A 13786-nucleotide genomic window follows, 5' to 3' on the forward strand; every position below is an offset into this window, starting at 1 on the left:
ACCCCTGCCGGCCCCATCTGAACGCAACCCACATACCACTCTCCTGGCTTCCAAGGAGGGCAGCCGGTATAGCACCATCAAGAACAAACATGGGGGCCAGGAGCGGTGGCTCACGCCTGTAATCCCACCACTTTGGGAGGCCGACGCAGGCAGATCACTTGAAGCCAGGAGTTCGAGACCAGCCCGGCCAACATGGCGAAACCCCATCTCTACTAAAAATACAAAAATCAGCCGGGCATGGTGGGCTGCACCTGTAGTTCCAGCTACTTGGGAGGCTGAGGCAGGAGAATCATTTGAACCTGGGAGGAAGAAGTTGCAGTGAGCGAGATCATAAGTCTGGGTGACAGAGCAAGACCCTGCATCCCCCCCCCCCCAAAAAAAAAGGCGGCGGGGGGAGGACATCCTACTAGGTAGCCATGCCAGGGGCACGAGGGTCACCCAGCTCCTTAGGATCCCCTCTTTGGACCCTCCTAAATCCAGCTGCAACCCAGGGTGTATGGTTCCTGGGCTCTCAGCACCCTGCGTCCCCTCTACCCCTCCTAACTTTGGATTAGTTTAAAGGGATCTCTTCTCCCCAGGACTTCTGTAGGGGGCTCCCACGTGGTCTTCCTGCCTGCTGGCTCTCCCACCAGACATCTAACTATGAGTAATTTGGAATCCTGGACTGGCATGTGAATCAATGGCAAGAAATTTGGCATACAAATCGAAAGCCACAAAAATATCCAAACTTGTTAAAACCAATTACTTCGATTCCTAGGCATCTCTACTACATTTTAAATTTGGAAAATGGTATGGGCTGCCCAAAATATTCAACAGCAGCATTACTTATGTTCAACCTCAGAAGAATGATTAAGTTGCTATGGCACATTAACTTAATGAAGTAGGATGTACTCAACAATGTGTTGATAGGGAAACTCATAAATATAATTGAGTTTGTCTATTACTGCTTCCAGGAAAAATGACAGCAGATCAAGAACTTGTGTCTGAGGTTTTTTTGTGTCTTTTGGCGGGGAGGGGACTCACTCTGTCACCCAGGTTCAAGCCATCCTCCCACCTCAGCCTCCTGGATAGCTGGGACTATAGGGCATATCACCATGCCCAGCTAATTTTTAAATTTTTTGTAGATGTGGGAGTCGGGGGGCAAGGGGGGTCTTGCTTTGTTGCCCAGGTTGGTCTTGAACTCCTGGCCTCAAGCTGTCCTCCCGCCAGGGACTCCCAAAGTGCTGGGATTATAGGCGTGAGCCACTGTGCCTGGCCTATGTCTGAGTTTTAAAGTAAACTTTATGTGGGGAGCAGGCAGTCATCTTCCAAAGCAATTAAAATGAGGTGGAAGGAGAGACCCGTTTGGGGCCATTTGGGAAAGATATGAAATTAGACATTAAGACACTGCTCACAGAGAAAACAAACAGTGGTTTCTAATATAAGCTCCAGTCAAAAGCTGCAAATGCACACATTAACTGCGAACGAATCTTCTCCTGGGGCATGCTCCTGAGTGACCACCCTGAGTTCTCTGTTACTGATGGTTCTGGACTCTCCTCAACATTGGGAGATGTGGGGATCTATGCATCAGCATCCTACATCTTCACAATATCATGTCAAATAAAGTACGCTGGCTACACATCTGAAGATACAATTTAAGTGATTTTAATTATATAGAGAAAATAATTCTAGAAGAAACCAACTCTATAATCAAGAAGAAAATCAGGGATAACCCTAAGTCACAGCTGTAATCAATCAAAACAAAATCTCATTTGATATAAGCTTATTACTTAAGCAGATGCAATCATTAGGAACACACTTGTAACTGGCATCTAGAGGCGTATGTGATGTTTATGACCATTAAAAGCAACACAACGTTGACCAAAGTGGCCCAACATTACTCATGCAAAAATAAAGCCTGCTGTCTCCTGGTTCACATTCTTCCCTGGCCCTCAGGGCTCATGCTCCCAGCCAGGCCTGTGGGCAATTCCTGATCCATAGGCAGGAGCAGGGAGTCCATGGGCTCAGTGCCCAGTGACAGGAAGGGCTGGTACGCAGTGCAGCAGACAGGCTGGCTGCCTGGGTTCTGGCAGCCCATCGGCTCATCCCACCACGCTTTCACTCATCTTCAACAATGCTATTTTTTTCCATCAATGCATCACCAGTTTCCACTTTTCACCATGGTTACACTGCAAACCAAGCACAATCCATTCGCTAACATACCATCGTAATAATCTTACAAGGAAAAAGGGAGATGAGAGTTCTTCAGCCCAAGACCTTTCTCTAGTGTTGAAACCGGAGGCTTCTTCGCAGTGAGCAGAGGTATCTCCCTTAGCACCATCTCCAAAGGATGGGGACTCCTTCAAACAAACCAAACTTCCCCAAATCACCTTAAAACAGTAGTAGTGAAGGTTCTTACGACATATGGGCAATCAGGACTTAGTAATGTCATGCTTAGGTTAAGATTGACATAAGATTCTCTTTGTATGCAAAGACCTTCAGCAACAGCTGAGCAGCCCAGACAAGATAAGGGGGCACAGCTACTGCCAGAGGTGACAATGCTCAAAAAGGTTCCAAACATATACAGGAAACGGAGGTTTGTATTCCCTTTAGTTCAGTGAGATGAAGAAGCTAGTGAGGCAGGTGAAGTCCATCACTTCTCCCAACCCACCCTTCCTTTGACAATCTGCGTGTGAACCTAGGTGTGACTTGGGCACGTGCCTTCATAACTACCATACAGAACCCTGTCCCCAATAGCTGGAAGGTCTTTCCTTACCTGCAGTGCACAGACTAGGAGGGGAAATGTCTACAAGTCATGCAAGAGAGAATGGAGGGAAAGCTGGGAAGCAGCTGAGTGAGCCATGAGACCAGAGCGGCCTCCAGTGTACCCTGAAGAGCACTGGCTGCCCGGCAGGCAAGCCAGCCACTGGAGGGACACACACAGGGCAGCCAGGAAGAGCGCCCTTATCAGGCTCTGCTTGCGACAAGAGCTGCCAGTCCAGAGCCACGCCCAGTGGGAAACAAAGGAAATCTCAGCCCTAAGGCCCCAGCGTGAAACCCCACTTCTGAGAACTTTGAGACTCAGACACAGACATGACCCTCATCGGCCCTCACCACACGCCTCCCGGGTCCACAAACCTGGAAAGTCAATTTCACATCAACGTAAGAGTTTGCTCATGATTTCCAGTTCAGAGTTGTTGGATAGTATCCAAGCAAGTAAAGTAACTTCTGACACAAGTCAGAGTAAAGGTAAAAACGGATCAAAAATGTGACACATTGTCTCGTACTATCTCCTTCCCGACCAAGTGTGCACTCCCCAGAAGAGGGAGACCATACTCTAATCCACCCCACAATACTGCAACACCTACTGATCAGATCAGAGCCTCCTGATGGTTTATTTTTTTTATTTTTTTAAGACAGGGTCTTGCTCTGTCGTTCAGGCTGGAGTGCAGTACACCATGCCTAGCTAATTTTAGTATTTTTAGTAGAAAGGGGGTTTCACCACGTTAGCCAGGCTGGTCTCAAACTCCCAGCCTCAGCTTCCCAAAGTGCTGGGATTACAGGCGCTCATGAGCCACCACGCCTGGCCAGAGCCTCCTGATGTTGAAAGAGCCTGGAGAAGAAGGCGGCCAAGCTGTGACATTCTGATGCCACCTCCAGCAAACGCCCAGGGAGGACCTGCCCGTCAAGGAAGGTGGGTGCGGATGGCTCAGGCAGACAGTACAGCTCTCGAATAAAGGTTCTCATGTGAGCAGTGATGATGCAACCAAGAGCGGAAGATCTTCACATGGCCCTGTCTCCTTTTCTCCACGGCACTTTGCATGATCTGAAACTGCTTATTTATTGTTTCTTCTACTTCAGGAGAGGAGGGAGTGTGCTGTCTTGCTCACAGTTGTATTCACAGTGCAGTTGCTCAGTACAAATTTGTGAATGAATGGCACCAGCTTCATTTTCTTCCTTTGAAGGCACTTAATTTTTTAATAAGTTTGTAATACACCTTTTTTCCTCTGGAAAAGATTCTGACATATGTAATCATCTCTATTCATTCATTTTGCTTGGTACCAGGCAACCTCTTTGACTTATGGGTTCACATCATTCTTGACCTTGGGTAAGTTTTAAATCTTTAAACATTCTTCTGTTATATTTATTCTGGAGTTTTCTTTCAAAACACCAATTAAAGCTGTGCACTGATTCTTCCAAAACTCTTTTAAACCTCTCTCAGCTTGCGTCTCAACTAGAACGCCATCCCGCCAGGACCCAACCCTGAAATGGCCGCACACTGAGGTGCCCATGCCTTCTGCCCCGCCACTCTCTAGGGATATTTGTCACCTAAGGCAGGTAACTCACTAAAACGGTGACTACAACACAGCACGCTTGCTCCTAAAGTGCTGTTAATTCTTCCTGTTTACTGTCAGTCTCCCCCATATGAATTTAAGACATACAGGAGAAGAGACTTTTGTTCTTGTCTACTCCAGTATTACTGGAATCTAGAAAAATGTGCCTACACAGAATGGGTTAAATGAAAGAATCAATATGAAATAAATACAATAATGAAAGAGAGAGAAAGAGAGAAGGAAGGGGAGGAAGGAAAGGGAGAGGAAAGGAAGGAGGGAGGAGGAAGGAAAGGGAGAGGAAAGGGAGAGGAAAGGAAGGAGGGAGGGAGGAGGGAGGGAAGGAGGGAGGGAAGGAGGGAGGGAAGGAGGGAGGGAAGGAGGGAGGAAAGGAAGGAGGAAAGGAGGGAGGAGGGAGGGAGGAAAGGAGGGAGGGAGGGAGGAAAGGAGGGAGGGAGGGAGGAAAGGAGGGACGGAGGGAGGGAGGAAAGGAGGGAGGGAGGGAGGAAAGGAGGGACGGAGGGAGGGAGGAAAGGAAGGAGGGAGAGAGGGAAATCTAAAATCAGAGTCCTCAGTCACATGGTAGATCAGCTAATTTACTACAAAGAATGAGAAGAGAATAATCGAGGTGGTGTCATCCAGTGAGTTAAGAAACATGGGTTCTAGTCTCAGCCTTGCCAAAATCTACACAGATGAACTTTGATAAATGGGCTCAGCTTAAAATAAAGAGAATGGACTAAACATGTAAGTTCCTGGTCGAGTCCCAAAATTACATGACCCCAGGAAAAGGGTCAACAGCCAAAGTGGCTGCAGATGAGAAGCAGCCAAGGCAGTGTCCCTCCCACATGGGGTAGAGACACTCCCAGGTAAGGGCACACACCCAAGACCAGCCAGGTCTGCTGTGTGGGTATGTGGGGGGTGGGGGAACCCACCAGTCACTCACCAGCCAGTGGCTGTCAAGGCCATCATAGTGCTCAGAAAAGTCACAGCCACCGCTACCACTCAACAGTGAGATGGGCTCACTCCTCCCATGGTGGAACCAGGTACGCCTGCAACTTGAGCTACAACCTGGATGCTTTCTAACAGTCTATAGCTTGCAACGGTGACCTGGGTCTGCAGGGAAACTCACCTGGTGCTTCCTGTACTATGTTTAACAAGGTGGGAAGTCTACTGGGTACTGGGAAGATTTCTATTTAAAAGCAGCAGCAAGGTTCGGCCTATATGCATATCTGAGTTAGGTATTTGTTTGCTCAGAAAGTTGGAGCCCAGGAAAGCCAATTCTCCGTGCATCATGTGGCCTTTTAACTGCGTACAGGGTCCTAAGAAGAGCAGACTGTGGGAACTGAAGTTAAACCAGAGCCCCAGGAGGCAAAGTCCCGGGACTTTTTGTCCCATCTAACAGAGTTCACAAAAGTGGAGGGCAACAGAGAAAAAGAATATGAGAAAAATTAGGAGAGCGTCCCTAACACAGGACAAGTAAAAAACAGTGGGAAGAAAGGGTTAGGGTTTCATCACATGTTGACAAGGACAGGCTGGGAACGAGAATCCTCAGAACTAAAAATAATAGGAAGACCCTGCAGCAGTCACTCAAAGCACTGTTCTTCCTCCATTCTCACGCTTCCGTGGACTCCCTCCCTTTCTCTTGTGGGAGCCCCTTTCTCTACAGGCCCCTTCAAGGTTGCAGATTCCACACACTTGCACTTCGACCCCCAGCTGTGCCCAGACAGCAGGTGGAGCCCCTCTGCAACTGCACACGCCTCCACCCCTCGCCACCATGGCCCTTCGGTTCCTCCCACCCCCCTCCGAACCTGCTCCATCCTGTGTCCCCACTGCCACCAAACAAACATAGCCTGAGTTAAAAACCTCGATCATGGTGGGCTGGATCAGCACAGGGTATTAAATGATACAGCAGGAGACAGAGGAGAAAACTGTTCATAACCAAGGTTGAAGAATTACCTTTACGACCTACCTCAAGGTACCAGCTTCGTTCCAACTTAGAAAAGCTACCAGGCTAAAGAACAAAAGGCGGGAGCCCTCCAGGCCTCGTGAGGCACGGCGCCGCCCTCACCCTCCCCTCACCTTCGAGTCATAGGCCGACTGTTTGATGACCTCGGGTGCCATCCAGAACGGGGTGCCCACGAAGGTGTTCCTTTTGATCTGGGTGTCCGTCAGCTGGCCAGCCACGCCAAAGTCCGCCAGCTTCACCTCGCCATGCTCAGACAGCAGGACGTTGGCCGCTGCAAAAGAAAGCCAAGGGGGCCCTGGGCGGTGTGGACTTACAACTCCGTGCACTGCCACAAGCGCGTCTTCTCCCTGGCTAGGTGGCGAACCCACCGAGAACAGGCACCGGGGCTACACTTTTTGTCAGACCCCCTCAAAGCCAGCCCAGCCCAGGCAAGGCAAATGTGCAGGACAAATGGGTGCCAGCACCTTCCCTTGAGAAGTCTTCAGGGCAACCCCACCACCACCTTCAGTATTTCAAAGGAATGAAAACGGATGTCCTCTTACCTTTAATGTCTCTGTGGATTTTCTTCTCTGAATGGAGATAATCGAGTCCTTTCAGTATTTCTCTTAATATAGTAGCGATCTGGGTTTCATCTAATGGGCCAGGTTCTAACTAAGAAGAGAAAAAAATTCTTAAAGTTACTTAAATGATTATCTTATGAAAAGTTTGAGATAAAACAGAAACACTATCCATGTTAATGGACAAGGGTAATTAAAACCTGAAATCTTCTTCACTTAAAACACATGATTTTGCCCTAACAATTACAGTCCACTGAGGGACCCTTAAAAAAAACAAAGGGCCCGAGAAAACGGCTTTGCTGAATGAAGCCAAGCCAGCGGAGAAGCAAAGAGGAGCCAATGAGGAAGCCCGCGGCCCCGCCTGCGCCTGACCACAGGGCGACCCCCTGGCCATGGCAGGGGCGGGGCGCAGGCTGAGCCAATGAGGAAGCCCGCGGCCCCACCTGCGCCTGCAGCTGACCACAGGGCGACCCCTCTGGCCATGGCAGGGGCGGGGCGCAGGCTGAGCCAATGAGGAAGCCCACCACCCGGCCTGCGCCTGCAGCTGACCACAGGGTGCCCCTCTGGCCATGGCAGGGGCGGGGCGCAGGCTGAGCCAATGAGGAAGCCCACCACCCGGCCTGCGCCTGCAGCTGACCACAGGGTGCCCCTCTGGCCATGGCAGGGGCGGGTTACAGGCTGGGGATTTCACTCCAGGAAACGAACAGCCAAGAGACAGAGCAGCCGGGGTCTGTCCTAACATATGTGGTTCCCTTACCAGAAGGCTCACCCCTGGTACCCAAAAACACCCAGGAAAGAAGGCCTAGGAGCCAGGCGCCTCTGAGGATATCCTTGTATTAGAATTTTTTAAATCTGCAGTTAAAGCTCCCCAACTTGGGGGAATGCAGCTGAAAGAGCTTAAATCCTAATAGTTTGGGATTTGTTATATAATAGATATTATATAATAAAAATAACTATTATATTATCCCTAAGATAATAATTACCTCTGAAAGCTTTTATTCTCAGAAACTCAAAATAATTGTTCCTATTGACTCCTTTATATCCACAACTATATCAGATGAAAGGAAGAAATGTCAGGTATCCACATCTCCATTTAAAAGGAAAGGAAAACCAGGGTAACAAAGGCTCACTTCAAACCAGACGGGAAGCCCCCCCCCCCGCCCCCTGCAGAGTGGGGCAGTCAGTCACAAACAGTAATTCCACAGATGACAGCAGCAAAGCCACCAGCGCTCCCCGGGACCACGGAAACGGAGCTAGACAGAGGGCAGACGTCTAATCGATGCAGGTAGGGTTCCCCCAAATCATGGTCCCCCATTCTTGGTTTTCAGACTTGACAGTGAATGTCTTCACAGCCCACACCCACACATTTTAGCCAACAGGAAGATACAATCTGGGGCCTTTCACTTAGTTTTAAAAAGATAAGAAATGTGCTTTAAGCCAAAGGGGATGAAAACTAGGGCGCTCCTCCACAGGAAGCATCCGACTCAGGCGTGCACATCTCTGGGACAGAGCCCGACAGTCCTTGCGTGCCTCAGCTCCTTCACATCCTGTTCCACATCCGGAAGTACTTGTGGGGTGCAGTGTGGGGGCAACCGAGACAGCCCTTGTCACCGAAACCACAGCCTGACTCATACCTGGCCCTGCTTTCCGGCCCACGGGTGAGCTGTGCTGCCTTGGCTCGCAGGCCTGCCCTGGTCTACACAGCAATCCCAGGGTCAGGGCCACTCTCAGAGGTGGCCTCTCCTCACACACTGGCCTCGCTGGGACTCTGGCCTGCCTGGCAGCAGACACACCTGGAATCCAGCCACCCCTGGCCTTCTCCACCCAGGACCGAGGTGCAGAGAATGCACTTGTCGCTTTTAGTTTGACCGCACACATCCGCTCAGAGAAGGTCAAAATGCCCGTCTCCATCGCCTGCCAGAAATTGTCCCAAATTCCAATTAAGATATTGTCCAAAAGTTACCTCAGACTAAGGCATTACGTACGCCACAGACTCTGTTCCCCAGAACGTAGTTTTTCCCAGTTACCTGAACAAAAGTCTTATTTACAAGAAATGCATATCAAAACTACTATTCTAAAGAACACAATCGGGAAAACTATGCCTTAAGTTAGCTTTCTCCAAATCTATTTTTCAGTGTTCATAGAATGTAGAAATTTTAATTTTCAAAATGAGGAACACAGACTTTTCTCATAACCTGGGTGGACAGTGGGGAGGAGGATAGAGATGCCAGAGTGTTTGCTTTTGTTCATAATGCTGGAGTGCAGGAGAATCCAGTCGACCAAAGATCAAAGTCATGTTAGAGGCCAGGTGCGGTGGCTCACGCCTGTAATCCCAGCACTTTGGGAGGCCGAGGCGGGTGGATCACCTTGAGGTTGGGAGTTCGAGACCAGCCTGGCCAACATGGTGAAACCCCATCTCTACTAAAAACACAGAAAAATTAGCCAGGCATGATGGCACATGCTTGTAATCCCAGCTACTTGGGAGGCTGAGGCAGGAGAATTGCTTGAACCCAGGAGGCAGAGGTTGCAATGAGCCAAGATCGCACCATTGCACTGCAGCCTGGGTGACAGAGCAAGATTCCGTCTCAAAAAAAAAAGTCACATTAGAGTCGGGTCCCATCTCCCATCTCCTCCTTCACCAAGTCTGTGCCCAAGCCGACAATCAATACCTGTGGTTAGATCTGGACTTAACCACCTCCCTTCCATTACCAAGTCTCCCAAAAGCAACGGCAGAGCAGCCTGCTGTCATTCCCAAAGGGCGCTAAGAGGAAGAGGGGAGGAACACTCATGGAAAATCCTCCCCTGGATAATTAAGGGCTGGCTCTGTCATGACTATCTGCATGGTTCTGCCCTTTTAAATCTGCCCTGAACACCATCCATCATTGACTTATATGCCCATGGGGAACGAGGAGGAAGGGGAGAAAAAGAGATAAAACTCTCCTTACTTGGGGGAAATCCTTTCTGCGTCAAAATCCACTATAAAGGGTATTCGGCTGCTGTCTACCCCCCAGAGTACCTCATGAGCAGCTAGGACCAGGCCAAGCTCTCCAAGTCAGCAGCTGGCGTTCGCCATCGCGACCATGCTCTCCATCATTCAGGCACTACCAGACTCTTCAAATAGGACCCAGGAAAAAAACCTAGACCACATCCCACCTCTGTGTGACTTCTAACTCCCCCTCCCCGAGCCTGTCCTCCCCTGCTTCGAAGCTCTGTAACAGGGACTATCGGCCGGGCACTCAGCCACAACAAGAAACCACATTTCCCAGACTCTGAGCAGCAGCCTGTGGTCAGGTGACTAAGACCTCGCCAGTGGGTCAGACAGGAGCAAATGTGCCCCATGCCCCTGCTTGGTCTTGGCCCTGAAGCACTGGCAGTGGGAGAGGACAATGGCTGAAGACCAAGGGAAGCCTGGGGCTCCAGATGCTGAAGCCACCCACCAGCACAGACCGTGACGGTATGGACCAGAGCCACTGACCCCATGTGCGGGGGAGAAATAAATATCTATCTTTTGTGAGACACTGTTTTCGAGCTGCTATGACGGCAACTTGGCCTAAACATTAATGAATATGCCATCTCATTTCTTAAAACCCATGTCGTGTACTCATTTTTTAAGTCCGTCAAACACCTCTGCCTGATTAAGTGACTGGTTTATGTAGCATAGTCCCTTTGTAATTAGATTCCAAGGTTGTCCCTCGGATTCTCTGGCAACACTGACTGATCTTTTAATCAGCTAAAACCTTCTGGTCTCAGGCCCTCTGTGGCTCATCCTCACTCCAGCTCCCCCATTCACCTCCCTCGCCTGCATTGTTTTCCTTGTAAGGAAGGAACCTTCTAACAAACGGTGTAATTGACAGACCTCCCCACCAGAACTCCCAGAGAGCAGGACTTTCCGCTGCTGTGTCCAACGGCAATAATCCCCAATGGCCAGAGCAGCCCCTGACACGCAGGAGGCACACAACTCTACGCTGAATGAAAAATGGTTTCCCTCCCCGGGCTACAAAGACGGACTGCATTTAAGTTAGGGTGTCTTGGACTGTGTGATACTTCTTATGCTCTTCTAAGTCAGGGCACCCTACAGGCAAGGTGGCTGGAACGTGAGAGATGACTGACTGGAGTAGTTTTCAAGCTATATTCCAAGAGCCTAGTGGCCTTGGGATCATATAGACACTTAATTTCCATTTACCATTTTATTTTAAATTTTTTTAAATCAACGGACTGAGCACACACTCAAATATGTGCATTCAAAATAAAATGTGTACCTATTTTCTATTTTATATTCATGGCTCTTAATAATACTGTCTCTAGTCTCCACCTGAAATCCCAAATTTGCATTTTTTGAAAGTTAAAAAGCACCTGGAGAGCGGAAAAGGTGGCTGCTAAGGGATGCACCCCTGCCAGCTGAGGGATGACCATGCCCAACAGCAGACCTGGGCTGGCCATCCACGGGTGATGTCTCAGCAACTCGCCCAAGCAGACTTGGGCTCATCCCAGCCTTCAAGTCCTAAAGCCTCTCTGCTTCGTCCTTCGCTCTGATATGTGGGGCCCGAGATTTATGTATATGCCATGTTGTCTGCCACCCAATTTTTAACTTGGGGCAAAGTCATTTCCCCTCTCTAGGGTGCCCCAGGCATCTGTAAATTTCCAGATGGACTTTCAGTTCCCCTCAGCTCCGGCAGACCCTTGCAGCTCGAGGGGGCCCGGTGGTGTGGATGTGGGAAAGAAGCAAAGACTGCAACAGCTCCCAGCCTACCTCCAAAACACCCCTTTCCAACAAAGTGTGGCCTCTTTGAGGGGCTGAGAGCAGGCCAACAGAAAAGGGTAAAGATGGAGAAAGACGACAACATCAGAGGTTGGTAGAGGACACTGCGGGGTCAAGGGAGGCCACAGGCTCTGAGCTGGCAGAGCAAGGGTCAAGGCCCAGACCTATCTGCTAGCTGGGACCCCCCAACCCTGAAGGTCTCCTAGCTCAGACCCCTCACCCGTGAGGGTCTCCATTCCTGCACCAATTAAATGAGACGATTAGGGGCATTCAAAAAGGAATGTCTGTCCCTTGTCACCAGCACTCCTTAAGCAGAAGTGAAAAACAGTTTGCTGTTTTTCACACTATGTGGGATTTTTTAAGTGGAGAGTTTTACCCTTCCTTCCAACTGTAATATCTAAAATTTCACAGACTGCAATTCAAAGAAATCTGAAGGTTATCATCAAATAAATTATCATTAAAAATGAACACGCTAAAGCATTCCTGGAATTGCTCTTCTGAAGGACTTAATGTTGGAAAAAGAGTCCCTGTAAACAACTTCGTATATGCTACAAATGAAATTCACTTAGATAATAGTAAATCTAATTACATAAAATGAGGTAATTTTCTACATTTCTGTAGTATTTCCCAACAGGGTGAAAAAATGAAAAGCTCTTTATGTGTACATTTATGGAAAGGAACCAAAATAAGTTGTAAAAGTAATCCCACTACATTCCTGTTTTTCCCTTTTTAATATAATTTTATACCATATTAATTTTTCTTGAAATCTCCTTTTTTAATACCATTTTTATGGTTTATAATAGCATTTGATTATGTAAATTGGGTACGTTAGCCTTCTGCAGATACATATAGTTTCAGAAGTTTATCTTCCCAAAACAAACTATCAATTGCTATTATTACTGTGAGAAAAAAGTTTCATTTTATTTTAGAATTAAATTTTTTATAGAGATGAGATTTTGCTACGTGGCCCAGGCCAGTCCCGAATTTCTGGGCTCAAGCGATCCTCCCACCTCAGCCTCCCAAAAGTGAATAGACTGTAAGCGTGAGCCACTGTACCAGGCCTAAGAAGTTTCCTCTCAAAGGGGTTTCCTTTCCTTAATGAGTAATATCCGTGTAGACTATGCTGAAATAACACAGCTAACTTCAGCTCTCCCTGCAACCGCAGCCCTGTCATCCTGATGGCCGCCTATCATCCAGGACCCAACCTCTAACACTGCAATGACAGATCTGGCCTATCTTGAAAATCACCACTCACCTAAATGACCTGCACTTACAGAAGGGGTGGGGAGTGATCACAGTGACTTCGCTGCACAACCACAGCGGGGATGAGACAGCAAGTGCTAAACAGCTGCGCGAATTCGTTTGCATTTACTATGTTTCAAGGATGACTTCAGCTGTGCTCATGACATATGCTGGTTATCTGTAAGCACTGCATCAAAACCCAATAGGAAGCCATGTTTTACACAAGCAAATCACAGACCAGGACGGTACAGCCACCCTCCACCTGGCTTCCACTACCTTACATGTGGACTGGAGGCCGCAGAAGGCACTTGAGGGAGAGTTCAGAGGAGACATCTGGTGCAGGCCAGCCCCACCTCCACACCCTGGGAGCGCTGGCAAGCAGGGAAGTGTGTGTTCCCCTTAGGCATGACCACTGCTCCCACATCCGACATCCGACCTCCATAATCACACCCTGCCCCTTACTTCCAAAATGACAATATTACATGCTTATTTTGGAAACTAAGTTGTCATGTGAAATATGAAACAATGATGAGATAACAGCCCTACAAAAGTAAAGAGAACCTGTTTCGGAAAATAAGCTACCCAACTGTTCTCAGGTGAGATAATTCCAGGCATGATCCTTCCTTGCTTCCTTCTATGAATAGATTTATTGGTTTCCCATGAAACAAAACAGCTGGTTTCAAAAGCAGACAGACAGGCGTGAGCCACCGCACCTGGCCTATAATCCCAGCACTTTGGGAGGCCGAGAGGGGGGATCACTTGAGGTCAGGAGTTTGAGACCAGCCTGGCCAACATGGCAAAACCCTATTTCTACCCAAAAACAACAACAACAACAACAATCACAAAATTGGCCAGGTGTGGTGGCATGCACCTGTAGTCCCAGTTACTTGGAAGGCTGAGGTACAAAAATCGCTTGTACCCAGGAAGTAGAGGTAGCAGTGAGCTGAGATTG

The 13786-nt window shown here is 48.6% G+C and overlaps 1 protein-coding gene across 4 annotated transcripts in view; it reads right to left on the bottom strand.

The window, feature by feature from the left end:
• STK24 (serine/threonine kinase 24) overlaps positions 1-13786 on the bottom strand; it is a 127447-nt gene that overhangs the window by 17019 nt on the left and 96642 nt on the right. For all 4 annotated transcript variants that reach the window (XM_016925468.4, XM_016925464.4, XM_009427149.5 and 1 more), the window contains 2 exons: positions 6819-6927; positions 6390-6547 (listed from right to left, as the gene is read on the bottom strand). In XM_016925468.4, the coding sequence (XP_016780957.1) occupies positions 6390-6547; positions 6819-6927 (267 nt within the window). The remainder of the gene's footprint in view (positions 1-6389; positions 6548-6818; positions 6928-13786) is intronic.

This window comes from Pan troglodytes, chromosome 14 (assembly GCF_028858775.2).
Source record: "Pan troglodytes isolate AG18354 chromosome 14, NHGRI_mPanTro3-v2.0_pri, whole genome shotgun sequence".
NCBI classification, from domain to species: Eukaryota; Metazoa; Chordata; class Mammalia; order Primates; family Hominidae; genus Pan; species Pan troglodytes.